The 20,357-nt window shown below is 43.9% G+C and overlaps 1 protein-coding gene and 1 pseudogene across 1 annotated transcript; one reads left to right on the plus strand and one right to left on the minus strand.

Moving 5' to 3' along the window:
* Positions 1-3,481: 3,481 nt before the first annotated feature.
* On the minus strand, positions 3,482-4,931 carry B020031M17Rik (RIKEN cDNA B020031M17 gene). Its single transcript, NM_001033769.2, has 2 exons — positions 4,747-4,931; positions 3,482-4,221 (listed from the first exon to the last, which is right to left on the minus strand). Exon 2 carries the CDS (start codon positions 4,191-4,193, stop codon positions 3,672-3,674), a length of 522 nt encoding a protein of 173 aa, NP_001028941.1. The 5' UTR covers positions 4,194-4,221; positions 4,747-4,931; the 3' UTR covers positions 3,482-3,671.
* Positions 4,932-16,346: 11,415 nt separating this feature from the next.
* Gm20784 lies at positions 16,347-18,607 on the plus strand (annotated as a pseudogene).
* Positions 18,608-20,357: the final 1,750 nt, after the last annotated feature.

Below are 20,357 nucleotides of genomic sequence, written 5' to 3' on the forward strand. Positions count from 1 at the left end.
TCATGCTAATAGACTTATAAGAAAGTTGTCTGAGCAGGAAAGATCAGTGAAGGAATTGGACACAATGTAAAGCAGCAACTGGGACAGCTAATCATAGTGTCCCATTATAGGACTCCAGTGAGTTCCACATCCATAGGAGTGAAACAGCTTAGGAAAGTTGTTTGATAGGATGTAAGGCATGGCTAATCCCTCTACAATAGCAGACTCTGGGGTTTGACAGTTCAGAGGTGCCTGAAGTAGAAAGGCAGTCAAACTCCAAGGACTATGGTGGCTCAGATGAGATCTGCTTACCTGTGTTCTATAGGTAGGTAATTTTTCTATTTCTTATTCCTTTCCTTTTTCTTTCCTTTCCTTTCCTTTCCTTTCCTTTCCTTTCCTTTCCTTTCCTTTTATATCTTTGTAATTGATTGTTTGTGTTTTCTCTGTGTATCCTAGCTTGTCTTGGCTGATTTTCTCTAGAACACTTTTTCAGAACAAAATCAGCTGGCAGTTGAAACATCATTTAAAGGGCAACAGCTTACTTCCCTGAAAGTACATCCTTTTGACTATAAAAGTCCTGCCCAGTGGTTAAAACCTCCTCCCTACTTCACTCTGTGTTCATGGTGGATGGATTTCCACAAAAACTCTTATTGCTGAAGTCTGCTGCTGAGTGGGAAAGCCCTTCCGGTACTCCTGAGTTGGAGGGAGAAAGGGATGCTGTACTTGAGGCTGTGAGACAGGTCCATGATCACCAGGGTCTCCTCCTGATTACCACCTTGACTTGTTTACCTAAAATTTCATTAAACAGAATACAATGTGGCTATTTTCATAGAAGGGTATGATGCATTTCAGTGTCTAGAACACATAATCTTGACAAGTTGCAAACAGAGGAAATACAATGGACATTTCTGAGATAGATAATCTTCCTAAAACCCAGACTCCATTGCCTCAAAGATCTAGATCAGTCTGTGAACTAGCAATTTGGCAAGGGATCCATTTAAGTTAGGATGTCTGTTTCCAATTCTTTTCAGGATATGTTTGAAGTTCACCTAGGGGGTTGTACTGGCCGATTTGTGTGTCAACTTGACACAAGATGCAGTTATCACAGAGATAGGAACCGCCCTTGCGATGACTCCGTGAGATCCAGCTTTAAGGCATTTCTCAACTAGTGATTAAGAGGGGAGGGCCCAGCCAATTGGGGGTGGTGCCTTGCCTTGCCTGGTAGTCCTGGGTTCTATAAGAGAGCAAGCTGAGCAAGCCAATAAACAGCACCCTCCATGGCCTCTGCATCAGCTGCTGCCTCCAAGTTCCCAACCTGTTTATATTTCTGTCCTCACTTCCTTTGGTGATGAAGTGCAATGTGGAAGTGCAAGCTGAATAAAACCTTTCCTCCTCACCTTGCTTCTTGGTCATGACATTTTCTTCAGGAATACAAACACTAACTTAGACAAGGTCAAGGATGGTAAAGGCAGGGAATCCTGCTCTTTCTCCCCTTGGGACCTTTCCTTTGTCCCCCAAAATCCTAATAGAATTCCAGAAGAACAATGTAGCAGGTGCAGTCTTAGCATGGCCATGGCTTGGTGACCAGGCTGGAGAGTCCTGAGCTAAATGTCCTGGATCTAACCAGTCAGTCATGGGAACTATGGTGGCTGTCCTTCTGACCTGAAGATTCTCAAGCAATATCTAAGCCAAACACCGTCTCTAAACCCAACTCTAACACACATTTTTACAGGTTAGATATTCACGAGCAAAAATAATCCATATTTGTTTATTATCTAGTCTAGCTCCAGTGGATTCTAACTGAAAAGTTTCCTATTTGTGTAAATGTATTCTTAACAAAACATTGCAATGTCCAGAAACCAATCAAGGCTGGTATAGAGAGAGTGCTGATGTATGAGATTCAAGATAATCTCCATTCAATCTACTGCCAAAATATTTTTAGGAATTTTGGTTCTAGAAAAAGAAATTTTGCAAGAGAGTCTGGTGTTTTCTATGGTTGATGAAGTCTTGAAGAAGAAATTGTGGAAGGCCTTTACTCTTTCAGTGAATCCAAGATATATTATCTGAGTCTTCCCACCCCTGTTGAAAAGTCTGAGTGCTGTGAAATAATGAAAATGTTAAAAATTCAAATTAAAAACATGCTGGTCAGTACTTTGATATAGTGATTTTTTTATTTCCTACATAGAGTTTGTGGAAAATGAAGTTTAGAGAGCAAACGTTATGTGATGATACATAAGTGTCCTCTTCAAACTGATATCTGTGCGATCACTCTCTAGTCTGGTACATGACTCAGTTCACAGGTTAGGTCTTACTGGAGAGAAAAACATCACTTAAAATTCCTGAGAATACTGAAAAGGCAAAACTGCAACCCATAATCCAACAAAGCACTAAAATACTATCTTGGAATGAGAACAGAATTTGATCAAGCATGAGCACTAGTGCCCACACTCTCAGCATGGTGTAGAGAACACACTAGGCACTGGAGGGAAAGGGTGGGCTGCAGAGTGAGAGCTACTAACTTCCCAGGCATTGTCTTGTGCAGGTGAAATCCCAGGAGAAATATCACAGCTTACTCTCCCAGTTCCTGAGCCCTGCTTTACATAGTTGTTTCCATTTCTTCTCCAGAACTGCAGCAAGGCCTGTCATGAGAACCATCTAACACTATATTTCTCCATCTCTCACTCACTCACTCCAAGCCTCCCTTCCTTCCTTCCTCCCTGCCTTCATTTATTTGTTCCTCTCACTTTATACCCCTCTCTGCTCTAGAATTCTCAGTGTAAATAGGGCTGGTCTGGAACTCACAGGGAACCTGCCTGAGTGATCATACCTACCTCAGATCAACTTCCTACTGAGAGGCTAGACTTTTTGGAAGTTTAACAGGTAAAATAAGGCTTATAAAATGTGAAGCTCTTACAAGACACCCTTATGAAGGGCATAAAAGCCACCCTCTCAAGGACAGGTGGCTGGGTTTCCTGTGTTGGGGCCAGTACTGAACTGACTTTCCACCTTAGCCAGTTGTGTTTCTACAGGTGAGTCCACTTATGATGCATAAATTTGCTCTGGAAATTTCTAAACATTGAAAGTTTCTCCTGTGCAGAAGTGGTGGCACAGGCCTCTACTCCTTGTAATAGAGCAACAAGGCAAAGTGTAACTGAGTTCAGGGCTACCCTAAGTCTACACATAAGGAAGAAGGAATAAAATTGAAGAAGCAGGTGACCCCTAGATCAATTTGAGGGAAGCATCTGGGTAGATCAGTCGTCATCCATGGTGATTCAGCAGAAGGGTTTCCCAAAGTGCTCAAGTTGGCTGCCTGTGTGCTGGTTATTTTATGGCCCAGCTCTCAGGAGAAGTAGATTCCCTAAGGTCCCATGAGGACTTCATTTAAAAAGAACCACCAGTTAGACCTGTAACAAACAGGAGGAAAGAATAGAATATTCTCATCTGTGTCCACTCCACCCTTCATCTTTCCCTTGGGGCACTTTAAGAAGAACACAAAATTTTAGCTTTGTAACAATTTATTAAGAAAGTTGTGAACAAACAAACAAAGGAACAAACACAAACAAGATGGCTGCAAAGACACAACTGCCTCATGTGTGCCTTTGCTGTAACAGCAGGAGCTGACAGAAGGTCCCCTAATTGCTAGTCTGAGCTGGCATCTGGGTTCCTGGGCTCCAGAGTTCTGGGTGCCTTTCTCACTTCTTCTTCTTCTTCTGGCCAAAAGCTCTTTGAAGCCATGCCCAGCAGCCTAGGCTCCTGGGACTGTCAGGAGCAGGATCCTGATCAGTGCAGTCTCCACCATCACAGGTCACAAGATCCAGCCTTTTCTCCCTAAGCAAGCTTGGCGAGGGTTGGTCTGGCTCCTCTGTATCTTTGTCGTTGTCCATGTCCACAACTCCTGGGGACACTTGCGGCTCTCTCTGACTCACACTCTGAAAGATTTCTGTGCCCTTCTTCTTGGCAGAATTCAATCTGAGGTGGGATCTCAGGTAGTCCACACTCTCAAATACACAAAAGGAGTATAGATCCCAATCGGCAATCCAGCCTTCCTCAGAGCAGTGGTTTTGCTCTTTGCCTAAACAAAGTGTCTCAGATTTGGAGCACCTTGTACTCTGGGCGGCCAAGGCTTGTGCACTGGGCAGTGCATGTTCTTCAGTATCTGATGTATCCTTGACAAAACCGGAAAAGGACTGCACCATCTTCTTGGCTTTACCCATGGATCCGTGAGGGTAAGTCCTCGACCTTCTGATTCAGAGAAGAGTCCAGTTAATGAATTGTACTCTATTCTTCTTGACCCCTCCCAACCATTACACAGTGGGAAGCTGTTTTAAACCCACAATCCTAGCATCTATTTGCATTGCCTAAAGAGGAAAGATTCTGCCCAGACTGGTGGCAAAATCCTTTCATCCCAGAACCTAAGGGAAAAAAGCTGATCAGACACTGAAGCAGAGGCAAGTGGATCTCTGATCTCAAGGCCAGCCTGCTTGTCAGACCTAGTTTCAGTTTAGCTAGGGCTACACAGGAAAACCTAGCCTCAAAAATCGAAAACAAGCAAACAAAAAGAAGTGATGCTTCTCAAAGTAAGATGCTATCAGCCTGGATGCAATTGTCTAAAGTTACACATTATAGGTGACTGACTAGACAGGCAATAGGGAAAATGCTAATGGACCATCAAATCAACTTGGGGTGCCTGTTTTAGGAAGTAAAATCTTAAATATAATGATCCCTCACTCTCTCTTTCCTGGCAGGCCATTTATTAGAATAACTTACAGGCTGCAGTTGAACTTATTCCGCAATAGCTGGATAGGAAGCAGAGTCAAGAATCCAGAAATTCTCAGTTCCCGAGGCTTGATGTCTCAGCTGGTCTTCAGTAGAAGATGGAACCGCATGCAAGGAGGCTCTACTGCTAGGGAAGTAAACGACTTGCTAGCCAGGAGGGAGCAGGCAGGCCAAGTGAAAACTCTCTTCCTCCGTGTTCTTATATAGGCCTCCAGCTGAAGGTGTGGCCTGAATTAAAGGTGTGTGTTAGCTTCAACGTCTGGATTAAAGCTTGGTGTCTTATGCTAGGTGTGGTGGCTCACGCCTTTAATCCAAGGACTATGGAATTGAATCAAGGAAGTGGATTTCTGTGAGTCTGATCGTCAAAGTGAGTTCCAGGACAGCCAGAGGTATTATAGACAAAACCTGGCTTAAACAACAATCACATTAACAAAGATATGTGTCTTTCTTGCTTCACACAGAATCCAGGCAGTTAGAGACCTGCTTTGAGTCTTCGACTTTTCCACCAAGCCAAGTTACCTCAAAGAAGTGATTACTTTCTACAAATTAAGTATATATCCCTTGCAGGTGTGTCCTCTAATTTTGGATTTTGCTTAATTCGAGATAGTGTCAAGGCAACAATCAAGAATATCCACCAGAGAGAATGTACCTCTGTCTAGACTCGTGTGCTGTGTGGTGAAACTCACTTTGTAGACCAAGCTGGCCACCAAGTCTCACATCTCCCTGCCTCTGCCTCCCTCATGCTAAGATTAAAGCCTTGTGTCACTAGGTCCTGCCTGGTAATCCTATTAATAGTCCTTTGGACAGCTGGAGTCCAGAGCAGAAGCTACTCCTGTATTCCCAGCAGAGAAATGGTTGTGGGAAGACAGGTAAGTGTAGAGATGAAGCTTCAGGACTTCGAATCTCTGCATCTACCCTTTCACCTAGCCCACTCGTGTTTTATTTCCCCTGTTTTAGAGGGTCTTCTCTGCTCTTTGTCCTTTCTAATCGCTGAAAATTCATTCACATTTTTTTCCTTTACAAAATCCATGCTGATGCTATCCTTGGTAAAAGCATGCTTTTGGCCTGGCAAGGGTACCAAAGCCTCTGCCCCACCCTACTGCCACCCAATACTGTAGGTCTACAAACTTGGTATTTGCTTGAATGTCAGTTGAAGCTGCATTCCTCTTGATATGAAAAGGTTTTTCCAGGACATCACTGTCCAGGGCACTAGAGCCGTACTGTTTGAGGCGTCCTTCTCTCATGAGGTGTCTTTTCTGCAGTTGCTCCATAGCTATGGCCCTGGTGTGTTGTTGACCAGTGAGTAAGATATCAGAAAACACTAACTAATGGCTTCTCACTCTTACATACAGTGCTTTGGGCCAGCTTTCCAATCCTTGCCAAGTTCATAGTTCATCTGGCCTCTTGCTTGTCCACACTAGTGGGTGCCACAGAGGGAGCCTGGCCAGAACCATTAAGGGTTCACAGCTCTGAGCTGCAATCTTGTGTCTTGTTCACAGTAGAGAGAGCTCAGGTGCCAGCTCTCTGCTTTGCTCCAACTCCTGATGGCCACAGGACTTCCTGACTGTCCCTTCTCTAAAATTGACCATATAATTGACCACAAATCAGGTCTCCACAGATACAAGAAGACTGAAATAATCTCATGCACCCTATCAGATCACCATGGACTAAGGCTGTTCTTAAATATCACAAAAACATCGGAAAGCACGCATACACATGGGAGCTGAGCAATGCTCTACTCAATGATGACTTGGTCAAGGAAGAAATAAAGAAAGAAATTAAAGGCTTTTTAGAATTTAATGACAATCAAGACACATCATACCAAAACTTATGGGACACAATGTAAGCAGTGGTAAGAGGAAAACTCACAGCTCTAACTGCCTCCAAAAAGAAACTGAAGAGAGCTTACTTATGCTGGCAGCTTATAGCACTCCTGAAAGCTCTAGAACAAAAAGAAGCAAAAGCACCCAAGAGGGTTAGGTGTCAGGAAATAATCAAACTCAGGGCTGAAGTCAACCAAATAGAAACAAAAAGAACTATAAAAGGGATCAACAGAACCAGGAGATGGTTCTTTGAGAAAATCAACAATATAGACTAACCCTTAGCCAGACTAACCAGAGGGCACAGAGACAGTATCCAAATTAATAAAAAAGGAGACAATAATGACATACATCCTAAAATATTTATTCTGTTTGTTGAATATTTACAGTTGGAAATATTAAAATCATTTTCTACAAAAGAAGAAAAATGGAGGTGTTAATGAATGAACCAATACATTTATTTATAAAGCATGACAAAGCTTCCATGCTTATCCAGTATCAATTAAAATGAGGGTGCATGTATCGGGGGTTCAGTAGGTATACCAACACTTCTGGGTCTCAAGATCTTTCCTGCAGCTCTCTGATGACTTAAATACCAACAAGTCCTCTGGTTATCTCTGGTTTGATGCCTAGAAAAAAACGAGTTAATGTCAAGCACTTTTGGTCATTTTGTTTTTAAGTTCTAAAAATGATGTTTATTTGTTTCCTTCCCACTCAGAAGACAAGAAAGGTTTCTTTTGAAGGAGAGAGTTCAGTGGGATGCAGTCCATAACAGCAGGCAGGGTCAGCACAGCAGCAGGCAGAGGAGAACAGTTGTTCTCACTGAATGAACACTTAAGAAATACTAGAAGTGGGCTCAGGATTTCAATCCTCTAAGCCAGTATGAATCTCAGAGGACAGACTCCAGCATCGCAGAGAGAAGGCATGGCAACATAAGACAGATGCAGAGGCAGGTGGATTTTGATCTCAAGGACAGCCTGGTTGTCAGACCTAGTTTGAGGACACCTAGGACTACACAGGAAAACCTAGGCTCAAAAACAAAACAAGCAAACAAACAAACAAAAAAAGGAGTGAAGTTTCTCAAAGGAAGATCCTATCACTCTGGATGCAATTGTCTACAGTTAAACATTGTAGGTGACTGACTAGACAAGCAAAGGGGAAAGTGCTAATGGACCATCAAATCTACTTGGGATGCCTGGTTTAGAGAGTAAAATATTAAATATAAGGATCCCTCACTCTCTCTCTTTCCTGGAAGGGGATTTATTAGAATGACTTATAGGCTATGGTCTAGCTAAATGGAAACAACACACTGAGGAGGTGAGGGGGCAAGAAGAGAACAAACCAAAGCCACACTGCAGTAATCAAGTGTGAGTAAGGACAGGGACCTCCTGCCAGTGTGGGAATCTCTGAGTGGAAACAGAACATCTCACCCTGGCACTGTGATGTTCTCCTGTCAGTTCAGCATTCTGCTGGTAGGCATCAGGATGGTCAGTTAGTGGTGCTACCTTCAGAGCCTGTCTAATAGTTAATGGAAACATGCTCAAAAAGAAAGTAAAAAAAAAAAAAAAAATCCTTTGCCTGCCACCTAGATCTGTTTGGAAGAAAGGCATCTAAAGATTTAAAATAGGGCCTCCCTAGATTAAACTAGAATTTGCTGGGCCAAGTTTATCTCCTGCACTACTTAATGGCTTGTTAGGATCCCCAGATCAGGTGCTCTGCTGGCTAAGAAACCTTGCAGGAAGAATCAAGATCCTGTGTTTGATCCCTGACTGAATATGCCTAACATTTAGGTCCTATGGAATCACAGTCAGACAGCGCTGGAAGGTATCTAGGGTCCACATCATTTCACATCAGGCTTGAGCTTGTTTTACTCCTTCACCTGGAGTGGCTTGGTGCTTAGAGCTAGGAATCTGAGCGCATATAAAGGAAAAGTGATAAAGTCAACCCACCTCGGGTGTATGGAAGAAGGTATCCTGCCATATAGATGCATCATACAAAAACTTGACTGAGCTCTTGACAAGAAACCAGTGTCGTTCAGTGCAAGCAGTTCAGTCTTCAGAGTTCTGGAGAAGACATACACTGCTGGTCCCTGCCAAGGCACTGACACTAGGAGTCCCCCATCTGGGCTGAATTGCCAAGGGTGCAAGTTACACAAGCTTGGGTGCTCTCTTTCATGCTGCTGCAGAATTGAAATGAGTCCACCAAGCCATTCAAGACCAGAGAAACTCAGCACTAGAGATCCTGGGAGGATCTGCCTCAGGAACCTTTATTGAGAGCTGACTCTTAGCAGAAAGCAGCTATCATCTCTGCAGCCATCTATGGCTATTTACTTACAGGTGGTACTTTTCCACCCTGATGAGAGACTTGTTTTCCTACCCTGATGTTTTTGTAAGAAGCCCACCACAGCTAAACACATTCTGATAAAATCTTGTTTTTCTCCTGTACATCCTGGACTTGTGGTTAAGTGTCTCCAGCTGCACTTCCTAGTGGGTGCATATATACCCATACTTGCCTTCCAATAAAGGAGATATTAGACTTGATCAGAAATCCTGTTTTGTCTCCATTCTTCGAGTCTCTTGCAGCTCTGTCCCCACTCTCTCTCTTGCGGACCCATTTACTGACCCACAGACCGGGTCAAACCTTCTAGCAATTAGTGAAGGTGTGGAGAGAAACCCAGGCTGTATTCCCCTATTTGTGTGAGGCAGAGACCATAGGTAAAAATCAGAGTGATCTCTAGAAGTACTGCAACTAGCTAGTGTCAGCTGGTGCTGAACAGGGAAGAAGGTGCTCAGAGGGAAAATCAACCCTTCTTCCTTTAAAAATAGAGAACCTAGAGACCTGCCCCCAGTATCTGTTACCGTGACTCAGCTCCTTTGAAGATCAGTGAAAAAATAATAAGTTTCTGTCCAGCTGTGGGGATTTCACAAATGGGTAACTCTGACTTAATACTGGAAAAACAATAATATCCGATCCAGTGGTGGCAAGCTCAGACAACAATTTTACTCCTGGCAAGCAATATTGTGAGATGCAGAGACTTTGCAATGAGCAACCCCAGATTTACACTGCACAGAAGAGATTCTGATCCAGGAACCTCCAGGGACACTTGGAAAGAAGCCTGCTGCCAAGGTTTGGTGATGACCAGATGCAAGATTAACAAGTACCACTAGAAGGGCATTATGACCTGACCTAGTAACCCAGCTTTCCCAGACTGTCAAGAGACTGGTCAATCTATGGCTCTGGTGCAGAGAAAAAAGCAAAGGTAAATCGAATATACTAGGTCATTTCTGTTCTTCCAGTCTTCCTCTTTTTAGATGCACATGCGCACATGCAAGTGCTGGAAATGTGGTTCAGTTTCACTCTAAGGTAAGAGGAAAAAGCTTTGGCCAAATCGAGGTTCGGAAAGCAGTTTCATCTGTAAGGGCACTTCTCCTTCTGCGAATAACTCTTAAACTAGAAAACAAAGGGAATTTCTTGTCCCTCCTCATGTTTTAGTTGCCTGGAATTCTTTGTGTAGGATTGAGGCTTCCTGAAGTCCCACACACAGTCTTTAGTTCTGTCTACTGTTGTCCTTGTTTGACTACTGTTTAGGCTGTTCTGTTGATGAAAGTTTATGGGTGTAGAGTCTGACATTCCTAGGAGATACAATGGTCACAGCAAACTTCCTGATCCTCTGGCTCTTAGAATCTTCCCATCATGTCTTCTGCAATGATTCTTCTGCAACGGATCTTAGGTTTGTTAGTTGTATTGTATCCTTGGCACACCAATGGACTGTTCAATACCAAGTGGTCAGTTTTATATATACAAGTTACATGATACAGACTAGACAGGTTGTACTGTAATATCCAAAATGAATTCAAGTCCACCCAGTACTTTCCCCCTTCGAAAAAGACTTTCCAAACTGTACTAGCAGGCAAAATACAGAGCCACATAAGAAAGCTGGCTGACTAAACAAATGTAAAAACATAGTTTTAGTGGTCCAAATGATTAAGCCTGCAGCTACCAAAACAATATTAGCTGTTCTCAGAGAAATAACCATAACAAGATTAGCAATTCTCCTGCCCCCACTCCTGCCCCATACTGAATTCTGACAAAGACCACAAACCCCCCTGACCTTGTTGTGAAAATCCCCCTGACGTTAATAGCTGTGATGTTAATAGCTGATCCATAAGTTCAAAATGTATTATTACTTTGCTGACCAAATCATCATAACCCACCATGGGGGCAGGCAAAGTGAGTCACTCCGCCAAAGGTTTACTTAGTCACTATACAAACCAACCAATGCCTCAAAGGGTTACTTGCTACACCAATAAGAACCTTGTTGCTCAATTCTGCCCCTTACAAAGGTATAAAAAGTGTGTTCTTCCTTTGTTCTTGGTCTCTCCTCTGGCCTGGGTGCTGAGAGGGGAGTCCCCAACATGTTGGATCAATAAAAATCCTCATGCATTTTGCAGCGATGGTGGTGGTCTCTGTGTTCTTTGTGGGTAAGGGTCTTTTGACGAACTCCAACAGTACACAAACACAGGCACACACATACACACACACACACATACTCACACACAAGTGTGTGAGTAAGAAAAAATAGCAAAAAAAGAAAGAAAGAAAGAAAGAAAGAAAAGAAAAGAAAAGAAAAGAGAAAAGAAGAGTCCATATTTGAAAATGAAAAAAGAGAGTATTTGAGAAGGCTTGGAGGGAGGAAAGGAATGGGGTAAAATGATGTACTTACATTAAATCTGAGAAGGACAAGGATAAAGACCACTTCTGTAATTAACCACTTAAAGCTTCCTTCATTTAATACTGGCCAGGAAGATGGACACTGGCCAGGTCTATACTCCAGGATTTCCAGAAAATGGCCCCAGCTACACTGGGGAAAACCCTCAATGTTATGTACTCCCTGCCTTTGTCCTATTAAGGCTAGCATGCATCCTGATGATTTTGTGATATTCCTTGGCTCCCAACTGCCAGAAAACCTTTCCCTTCAGACCTCCACTGGGGAAACTGTCCCCTTAGAGCTGTAACTCTTACACTTTTAGGTCACCAGACATGATTTCTCAAAGATGGGAGATATGAGGATTTTTTTAAATTGCATTTGCATTTACTTGAATTTTCACCAGGGATACATATTTGTATAAAAATTTATGCAATCTTGATAGATAATTAGATATAAGTCTTTCTATGAGAATTTGACCAGTTTTCTGGTCTCCACCACAGGAGCTTTCAGATGATATAGGGTCTATGTAAAGCAAAGAATCATCTTAACAGATTTAAAGGGCATATTTTGAAGTCTCGCGTTTGTTATATATACTACATTATGGACTCTGTAGTCCTTACTCTTGGACAAGACATGAAAGGATCTTGATGTAGCTCAATCTCCATCTCTCTGAAGAACCAGCATGCTAATTTCCACAGTGGCTGTACAAGTTTGCACTTCCAGCAGAAGTGAATGTGTGTTTCTTTACTCCACATCCTTCCCAGCATAAACTGTCACTTACTTGTTTTGAGATAGGAAGTTAGGTTTTGCTACATGCACCTGAATTTTATGTAATTTTGTCTGGTGTCTAGGAAAATTCCTTCCTTTTTCATTAAGGTGATTTATAAAGATTTATTTAATGTATGTGAGTACACTGCAGCTGTCTTCAGACACACCAGAAGAAGGCATCAGATCATATTACAGATGGTTGTGAGTCAATATGTGCTTGCCGGGAATTGAACTCAGAACCCCGAAGAACATTACTCAGTGCTCTTAACCACGGAACCATCTTTCCAGCCCAGGATAATCGGTGTCATTTGTTGTTTTGCAGTCATAAAAAGAGAAGAACCAAGGTTTTTTGTTTGTTTGTTTGGTTGGTTTTATGGTTTTCAAATTTATGGTTACTTGAGATTGGATAACCTGTGGCTTGTTCCTGTAGAAGTCAGGTCTTTATTAATCTTCTCTCTCAAGGCAGGACCACACAGTTGTTCATATGGCACTCTGCCCAGATAGTGCGTTCTTCCTTGTGATTTGTTGTTTCATACTGATCTGAATGGCAACAGTCCTTCTGAGTGTATTTCATTGGGTTAGCAGTGCAACTGAGTGCCTATGGATACCGCAACTGAGTTTGGCTGAGCATGCAATTTCTCTGTCATCACTAGTGTGATAAACAGAAAGCCCAGAGCTAGCCTTGTCTACTATTCTTTCCCAATCACTTCCAAGTCAGAGCACAGCCCGTAGTGTGATCTCGGGCTCAGGAAGACTGAGAAGAGTATATATAGTCCTGAATTGTTGCTGCATGTGATTTTCTCAATTCTTATTTTACCTATATTATATTCCCCTGAAGTGTTGTTAAGGATTTCTTCTGTCATGAAATCATGTCTCCTCAGGCTTCAGATTTAAAGAGTCACCACGAGTGTGCTTTCTTGTGCAGATTTAACAGAAATGAGGATGGCTACTCCTGAGCCTTCTTGGTTTTAGCAAATGTGTGGTTCATAAAAGACTAATGGTTCTGGTTTGTGCCTCTAAGTTGTGTTATTCGTGGTCAGTCTAATTTGAGGACTCCTGCTTTCCTGGCAGAGCTAATTTAACATCCATTGGGATGAAACCTGGGGAGTACATCGTGGATTTTGTTGCCACAGACCGTTTTGGTCCCTCTCTGTGTAGAACGGGTCTCTGGTTACAGGTATACAAGGAGTCTGGGAATGAATGACAGACAGAATCACATGAGAGATTGTGTAGAATCTGAATGTATTTTCACAAAGTGTACACCATTCTTATGTAATACAGAAAACAAAGGGGTAGGATGTCACAGCAGGCAAAGTACATTGAAGTTACCTGACACAAAACAAAGGAATGACTTCAAAAGGACTTACAGGAACCAGGTAACATTTACAGTAAAGATAAAACAGCTCTGCTTAGGGTCAGCTAATGACAGGTAAGGATTTCACAACCTAGTCACAATTTGTGCTACTCCTTTGAGCCTTGTGAAAGCTAGCACCAGGGGGTTCTGCTCTAGCAGACCTCCTGAATAATGTAACACCACAAACCCCCTAGCTACTAGGCCTTGATAAATTCTTGCATGAGTGTAACTTGGCTGTTCTTTAAAGTATCTGTGGGGAATTTCCATTTGTCAGAAGAATTCACCAACTTGCTTCTAATATGCAATGTAGCCTAATAGTGGCTGTAGTGAAGATTCTTGTCTCAGTGGGATTCCCTAACTCTTACATGGTAAACCCACCTATTAGCTAGGCCATTCTGTATTCCCTTGTGTGGGTAAGACTGGCTACTGTCCTCTGTAACCACTCTGCAGACTAGCCCTGAGCTATTCTAGCTCCATTCTTTGTAATGCCTAATTAGTTTCACAGTCTCTACTGAATTTGAATATTCCTGAATAGGTAACATTCTTAAGAATTCCAAGTTTGTCAGCTTCAAGGATTTTCTGGGATGTTGGAATACTGGTGAAGGCTTAGCTGTGTCAGAATTCAATCTTTAAAGGCACTTATAGTAAAATAATACTAAAAGAGAGCACTTGGATCCATACACTAGACTAATGCAGGGATAGGGTATGAATATAGAGGTTATGAGAATGCCTGGTTCCAGGAGGTTGAGTTTCCTTGAAACTCCCTGCCTCGTGAGTGCTTCCAGGCCTCTCAGCCTGCCAAGCAGACTTCACTGGAGTGTGCATAGCATTTTGTGGTAGGTTTTGCCCATATTCTGGACCCCAGGCTCTGACTCCACACAGACCAAGGTAGGGTGAACAGGAGTGTGTGTCTCTTGGGTAGGCTCAAATGCTTTGATACTTGGTAATAACACACCATGACCAATATCAACCTGGAAAGAAAGGATTTATATCAATCATCTCACAATAGTAGTCCTTCATGAAGAGAAAACAGGTCAGGAAGTCAAGTCAGGCACCTGGAGACCAAAACTGAAGCAGGCCATAACAGATGCTATGAATGGCTTCCTTTTCATGGCTTGCTCAGTGCACTGTCCTGGAAAACTCAGGACCACCTGCCCAGAAGGGGCACTGACTCCTTTCATGCCAAGCTAAATCAACCAACTTCTAGCATTAATCAAGAAATAACCCACAGACGAACTTATCTGACAGAGGCATTTTCTCAACCTAAATGACTCTGCCTTGTGTCAAGTTGGGGTGGGGTAGAGACAATCTTACAGGCAGATTCCTCCCTAGCTGCTCTGGTGGGCTGTGCGCCAGACAATGCATGTCTCAACTGCAGCTGCCTAGTGAGGGTTTGCAGCTTAAGTTGCACAAGCCACTGCTTCTGTGGCCTCCTCCTCCTCCTCTGCCTCCTCCTCCTCCTCCACTGCTGCTTCTGTATGCATCCCCTATTTTGTTTTGACTTTCCAGAGAGTGTTTCTCTGTGTTGCCCTTGCTGTTCTGGAATTCACTCTGTAGACCAGGCTGGCCTTGAACTCACAGAGATCCTCCTGCCTCTGTCTCTCATGGGTTGGATTAAAGATGTAGGCCCACTGCCCAGCTGGCTTTAGTCCTTTACATTTTTATTTTAAGACTTATTTTACATGTACGAGCATTCCGTGTACCTGTTTATAGGTATGTGGTTGTTAGGAACTTCACCTGGGTCCTCTACATGAGAAACAATACTCTAAACATTGCTGCCATCCCTCTAGCCCTCAACACAGGCTTCCTTTTTTATGTGTGTGAGTATTTTGCTTGGATGCATGTATTTTCACCATGTCCTTGCCTGGTATGGAAGGAAGTTATTTTCTCTGCCTAGCCTTGGCTGTTATAGTACTTGCTCTACCGAGAAGACTGGCCTCAAACGCAGAGATACACCTGTCTTGGCCTTCAGAGTGATAAGATTAAATAAAGTGTGCTCTACCTTGCCCAGGCTAGCTTGTCACAGTATGTTTTCAGTAAATTCACCTGCTGGTTCCCCCCACCCTCCAGGAGTTGAAGGGATCCAATCCTCTCTTCTAAGAAAGATAATTCCACTTTCAGAAGCCACTGAAATCCCTTCCTCCACCACAGCTTATATTTTTACTAGGAGCAAAACTACTTTCTTTGTTCTTCTGGTTTTCTGAAATTTCACAATCCATTGCACCAAAGTGGTGTTGTCTTCTCCTTCAAGACTCCAATGGCTGAGAGCAGTAGAGTTCGCCTCAGAGAGCCCACTGTCTTTATCTACCTCCTGTGGCACATGGGTAGGACCACACCTATCTGATGGTGTCTCACATTCTACAGTGTTTGCCAAAGCCCACTGTGGCAGATCATCCTAGGTGAACACCCAGTGTTTTCTAAGATTTTCCTTGGCTGAGCACAACCCAAGCCCTTCCTTTCTAAAGCCTCAGCAGAGACTGATGGCCAGCTGCTGTATTTCTCTGGAGAATGAAGGTGTCCAGTTCTCAGCTGGAAAATGGATACTTTCACTTTGGCAGTGTCAGAGAAACAGGCCCACTCTCTTGTGATTCTTTAAGACAGGTTCTGAGGGCTGGTGGTAGCGGCTTGGGGAGGTTCTCAGTCTGTCCGTCTCGCTCCGTCTCTCGCTTCCCCCCGCCCCGGCTCCCTTCGGGACCCCCCTCCCCGGTCGCCGGCGTGTGGCGGAGTGTGTGCGAGGGCGGGGGCGGGCGTCGGGGGGGGGGCGGGGGCGGGCGTCGGGGGGGCGGGGGCGGGCGTCCGGGGGGGCGGGGGCGGGCGTCCGGGGGGGCGGGGGCGGGCGTCCGGGGGGGCGGGGGCGGGCGTCCGGGGGGGCGGGGGCGGGCGTCGGGGGGGCGGGGGCGGGCGCCGCGGCCCCCGGGACGGTGGCCAAGGGAGGCGCCGGCGGCGAGGGACTGCACGGCGCCATGGACGTCGAGAGGCTGCAGGAGGTGCTGAAAGATTTTGAGAAGAGAGGGAAAAAGGAAGTTTGTCCTGTACTGGATCAGTTTCTCTGTCATGTAGCTAAAACTGGAGAAACAATGATTCAGTGGTCCCAATTTAAAGGCTATTTCATTTTCAAACTGGAGAAAGTGATGGATGATTTCAGAACTTCAGCTCCTGAACCAAGAGGTCCTCCCAATCCTAATGTTGAATATATTCCCTTTGATGAAATGAAGGAAAGAATACTGAAAATTGTCACTGGATTCAATGGTATCCCTTTTACTATTCAACGGCTATGTGAATTGCTAACCGATCCAAGAAGAAATTATACAGGGACAGACAAGTTTCTCAGAGGAGTAGAGAAGAATGTGATGGTTGTTAGCTGCGTTTGTCCATCCTCAGAGAAGAACAATTCTAATAGCTTAAATAGAATGAATGGTGTTATGTTTCCTGGAAACTCACCAAACTATACTGACAGGTCTAATATAAACGGGCCTGGAACACCTAGGCCACTTAATCGACCAAAGCTTTCTTTGTCAGCCCCCTTGACAACAAATGGTTTGCCTGAGAGCACAGATAGCAAAGATTCTGAGCTGCAGCTAAGTGAAGAGAAAGGCCACAGTGATTCTTCAGCCTCTGAATCAGAAGTTTCCTTACTGAGCCCTGTTAAAAATAAACATCCAGATGAAGATGCTGTGGAGTCTGAGGAACATGAGGTGAAAAGACTGAAGTTTGACAAAGAAGGTGACGTCAGAGAGACAGCTAGCCAAATGGTGTCTGGTGAAGTCTCTTCAGTTAGAGCAGAGGAAACGGAAACAGCAGCTCCCCCTCCTGACAAGGACAGAGAAAGTCGAACCAGGCAGCACTGTACAGAAGAGGAGGAGGAGGAAGAAGAAGAGGAAGAGGAGGAGGAAGAATCGTTTATGACACCAAGAGAAATGGTCCCAGAAAGAAAAAAATCAAGAAAAGGAATCTGATGACGCCTTAACTGTGAATGAAGAGACTTCAGAGGAGAGCCATCAGATGGAAGGCTCTGGTGTGTCTCCAGCTCAGACAGACTCCACTTCAGAAAGGAGTGACAGTGCAGGGGCCTCAAGGAGTGGCTCTGACTGCCTGGAGACACAGGAGTCAGGAGGGCCTCCTTCCAGTAAGACTGGAGAAAGTGTGTCAGTGCCGTCGTCCATGGAGAATGAGGAAGCCGCAGAAGTCACAGATGACCCAATGGAACAACACTAACTACTCAGAAACACTTAGAGGCAGTATTTTACATACAGTTCTGGTTTTACACTGTATAAAACTTTTAAGTAATAAAGTGGACCTTTAGTTTTACAAGAGAAACAGGCTGTAAAATAAAGAACCTTAAGAATAAACCCTGAAGGTTGTATGTGGAAGAGCTGTGAGTATGGCTCCTCTGGGTCCAGCTTAGTGCTGATTTTCTTGTTTGGTTTGGTTTTTTGTTTGCTTTTTTCCTGGTGTACTCAAATCAGTGGTTTGTGTATAGATTTTTTTTTTAATTTAGAATTAAAGTTTTTAAACTGGAAGATAATTATAATTTTGAAAACTTTAAAGATGATCTCATTTGGTTTATACATACACAAGGAAGATTTTTGTCTTGTCTCTAGCAGTTTCCATATTTTGGTCATAGTTTAAACATGTTAACATGTGAATTAATAGGGTTTCATGTGGTTTCAGATTTTTATTGTTCGACTGTACAATGGAACCTTAAGTCATATATACATATATAGATTATCCTGAGGGGGGATGTTATATTTTTCTGTTTCTATAAGAGATGAATACAGTGAATACTTTTTTATTGGTAATGACTGAGTTCACTTCTTTCAGAAGACATCTTCTCTTCTGAGTAGTTGAGACAAAAATCTGGCCCCTGTGAGACCCTGGGAATCTTTCAGTCTGTTGAAATACCAGGTTAAACACATTCCAAGAGATCTGTGCAAACTAAATTCTTTTGTATACTTCTAAGGTGCCTGAGACAACAAGACTTCATTTATTTATGGAAAGTGTGCTTTATCTTGGGAGTTGTGCTCAAGCATTAGCTTGCTGTCTGTATAATGAGTGCTTCGGAGCCTGACATGAAACCATCTCAAGAGCCCACAGGTCCCATAACATTCGGTTGCTTTTCTGAACACTGTCAACATCACATCTGTCTTTCTGAATAATCCTATATGCCGCATGGCACTGGTGTGAAACATCACTGTACTGGAAGAATTAGCAGAGGACTTCAGTAATGTACCTGAGCTAAAATGACCGAGGCGTTAGGGGTGCACAGAAACCACCATGATTTGTATAACATTTTGAAGTGAATTAATATTTTTGAACATGCTTCTTCAACAGCCAGTGTTATATTTTTCAGATCAACACAAAGCACAATGGTTACTACTCTATAAACTCAATATTTTCAAATTCACATATTTAAAGTCATGCAAGCTGCAACTTCCCTGTCAGAATTACTGGCTGCCAAATTTATACCTGTTTCTTCAGCTGTACTTTTTGATATTTAGAATTTTTAAATTTCTGTAAAGTAGGTTTTGTAGACTGTAATGTGTTCACTGCCTTTGTGAAGCGGTATATAATTGTATAATTTCGTGTGTAACTGAATGCTTGGGCTTTCAATACAGTATTCATATAAAGCAATAAATATTAATGTTATGAAAAAAAAGACAGGTTCCGCTGGGCCACGGTGTTTCTGTCCAGTTCGGTATTTGTACAAACACTCAATCCAATTTCTTTAAGTTGCTCCGTGAGATTTCGAGGAGTTTTCCTGCTATCCCGACCTGGCTGAGAAAGGATGGTGATTTCAAAGCACTTACCTGGTCGTGTTCTTCCGCGATTCCGTTCGATTCTGCTGGAATCAGGTCCCTGTAGGCCGACAGCTTTGGGATTCTGTGATACCCACGCACCGGACATTGGGCCGAATCGAATCCTCCAGGACCTGGCTGGAGCCCCTGTGGCAGTGTGTGCGAGGTGTGCTCACGTTGCGGATTCCGTTTATTTTCGCATTCTCTCCACTCTACTTCATTACTAACCGATGAAAATTCCACCATTTTTTTTTTTTTTTTTGAGGTGATCTCCTGTCCGCAAAGGCACCTTTTCTGCCCAGCGAATTTCCCAAGGCATCGGACCCCTCCCCCTGGAAAACTAGTTCTCTGGCACTGAATCTCTGTCGACAGGATGACATTCCTTTCTTTGCACCCATGGTATTCAGAGACACCACTGTCCAGGGCTCCGAAGCCTCAGGGCTGGCCCTCTCCCGCGCGCCTTTCTTTCTCCAGTAGGCAGGCTGGCGACCGAGGATGCAGCGTGTTTTTGTCCTGCGGGAAAGAGGTTGACCTGGGGGCTTCTCCCTCGCACACCAGGGTTTTTAGGCAAGCCTGGAGATCCAGGACAAGTTCTCGGTTTGTTGGTGGCGCGCCCGCTCCTCAGGGCTGGTGGGCGGGCACAGCGGGAGCGCAGGCCAATGAAAACCTCCGAGTCAGAAGGAGGCAGATCCGCAGCTTCTCCTCCCAGCTTAGGGTTGCGGGCTTCTCGGACTCTGGGGAGTCGTCCCTCAGCTCTGGGTCTTTAGGCGATTCCCGATCATCCTTGCACCCTCACTGGCGTCTGCTGAGCCCGGTTCTCAAGGGCGGCGACTTGTCAGGCGAACCAAGTTCCTCTCAGCTTCCAGCAGGACGGGACTGAAACTGGACAGTGATTTCAAATAGCGTTCCTTGGCACTTTGTTTTTTTTAGTCGAAATCGTGCTCCTCTTGGCACACTGTGGTGGGATTCGACGAGAATACAGTGTCAGCCTAAGCCCGGGAAAACCGGCTGGGACGGGAGCCAGTGCACCTGAGGTGTGGTCAGGACGCTGCGGTTTCGGTTTGCTTTTGCGCGCTATTCCCTCTTATAATTGGTCCAATTTTTTTTTTTTTCCGTTTGCGGATTTCGTGCTGAATGCCCTCGGCAAAGACACATTT

The sequence above is a fragment of the Mus musculus genome, chromosome 13 (genome assembly GCF_000001635.26).
Source record: "Mus musculus strain C57BL/6J chromosome 13, GRCm38.p6 C57BL/6J".
In the NCBI taxonomy this organism is placed as follows: Eukaryota; Metazoa; Chordata; class Mammalia; order Rodentia; family Muridae; genus Mus; species Mus musculus.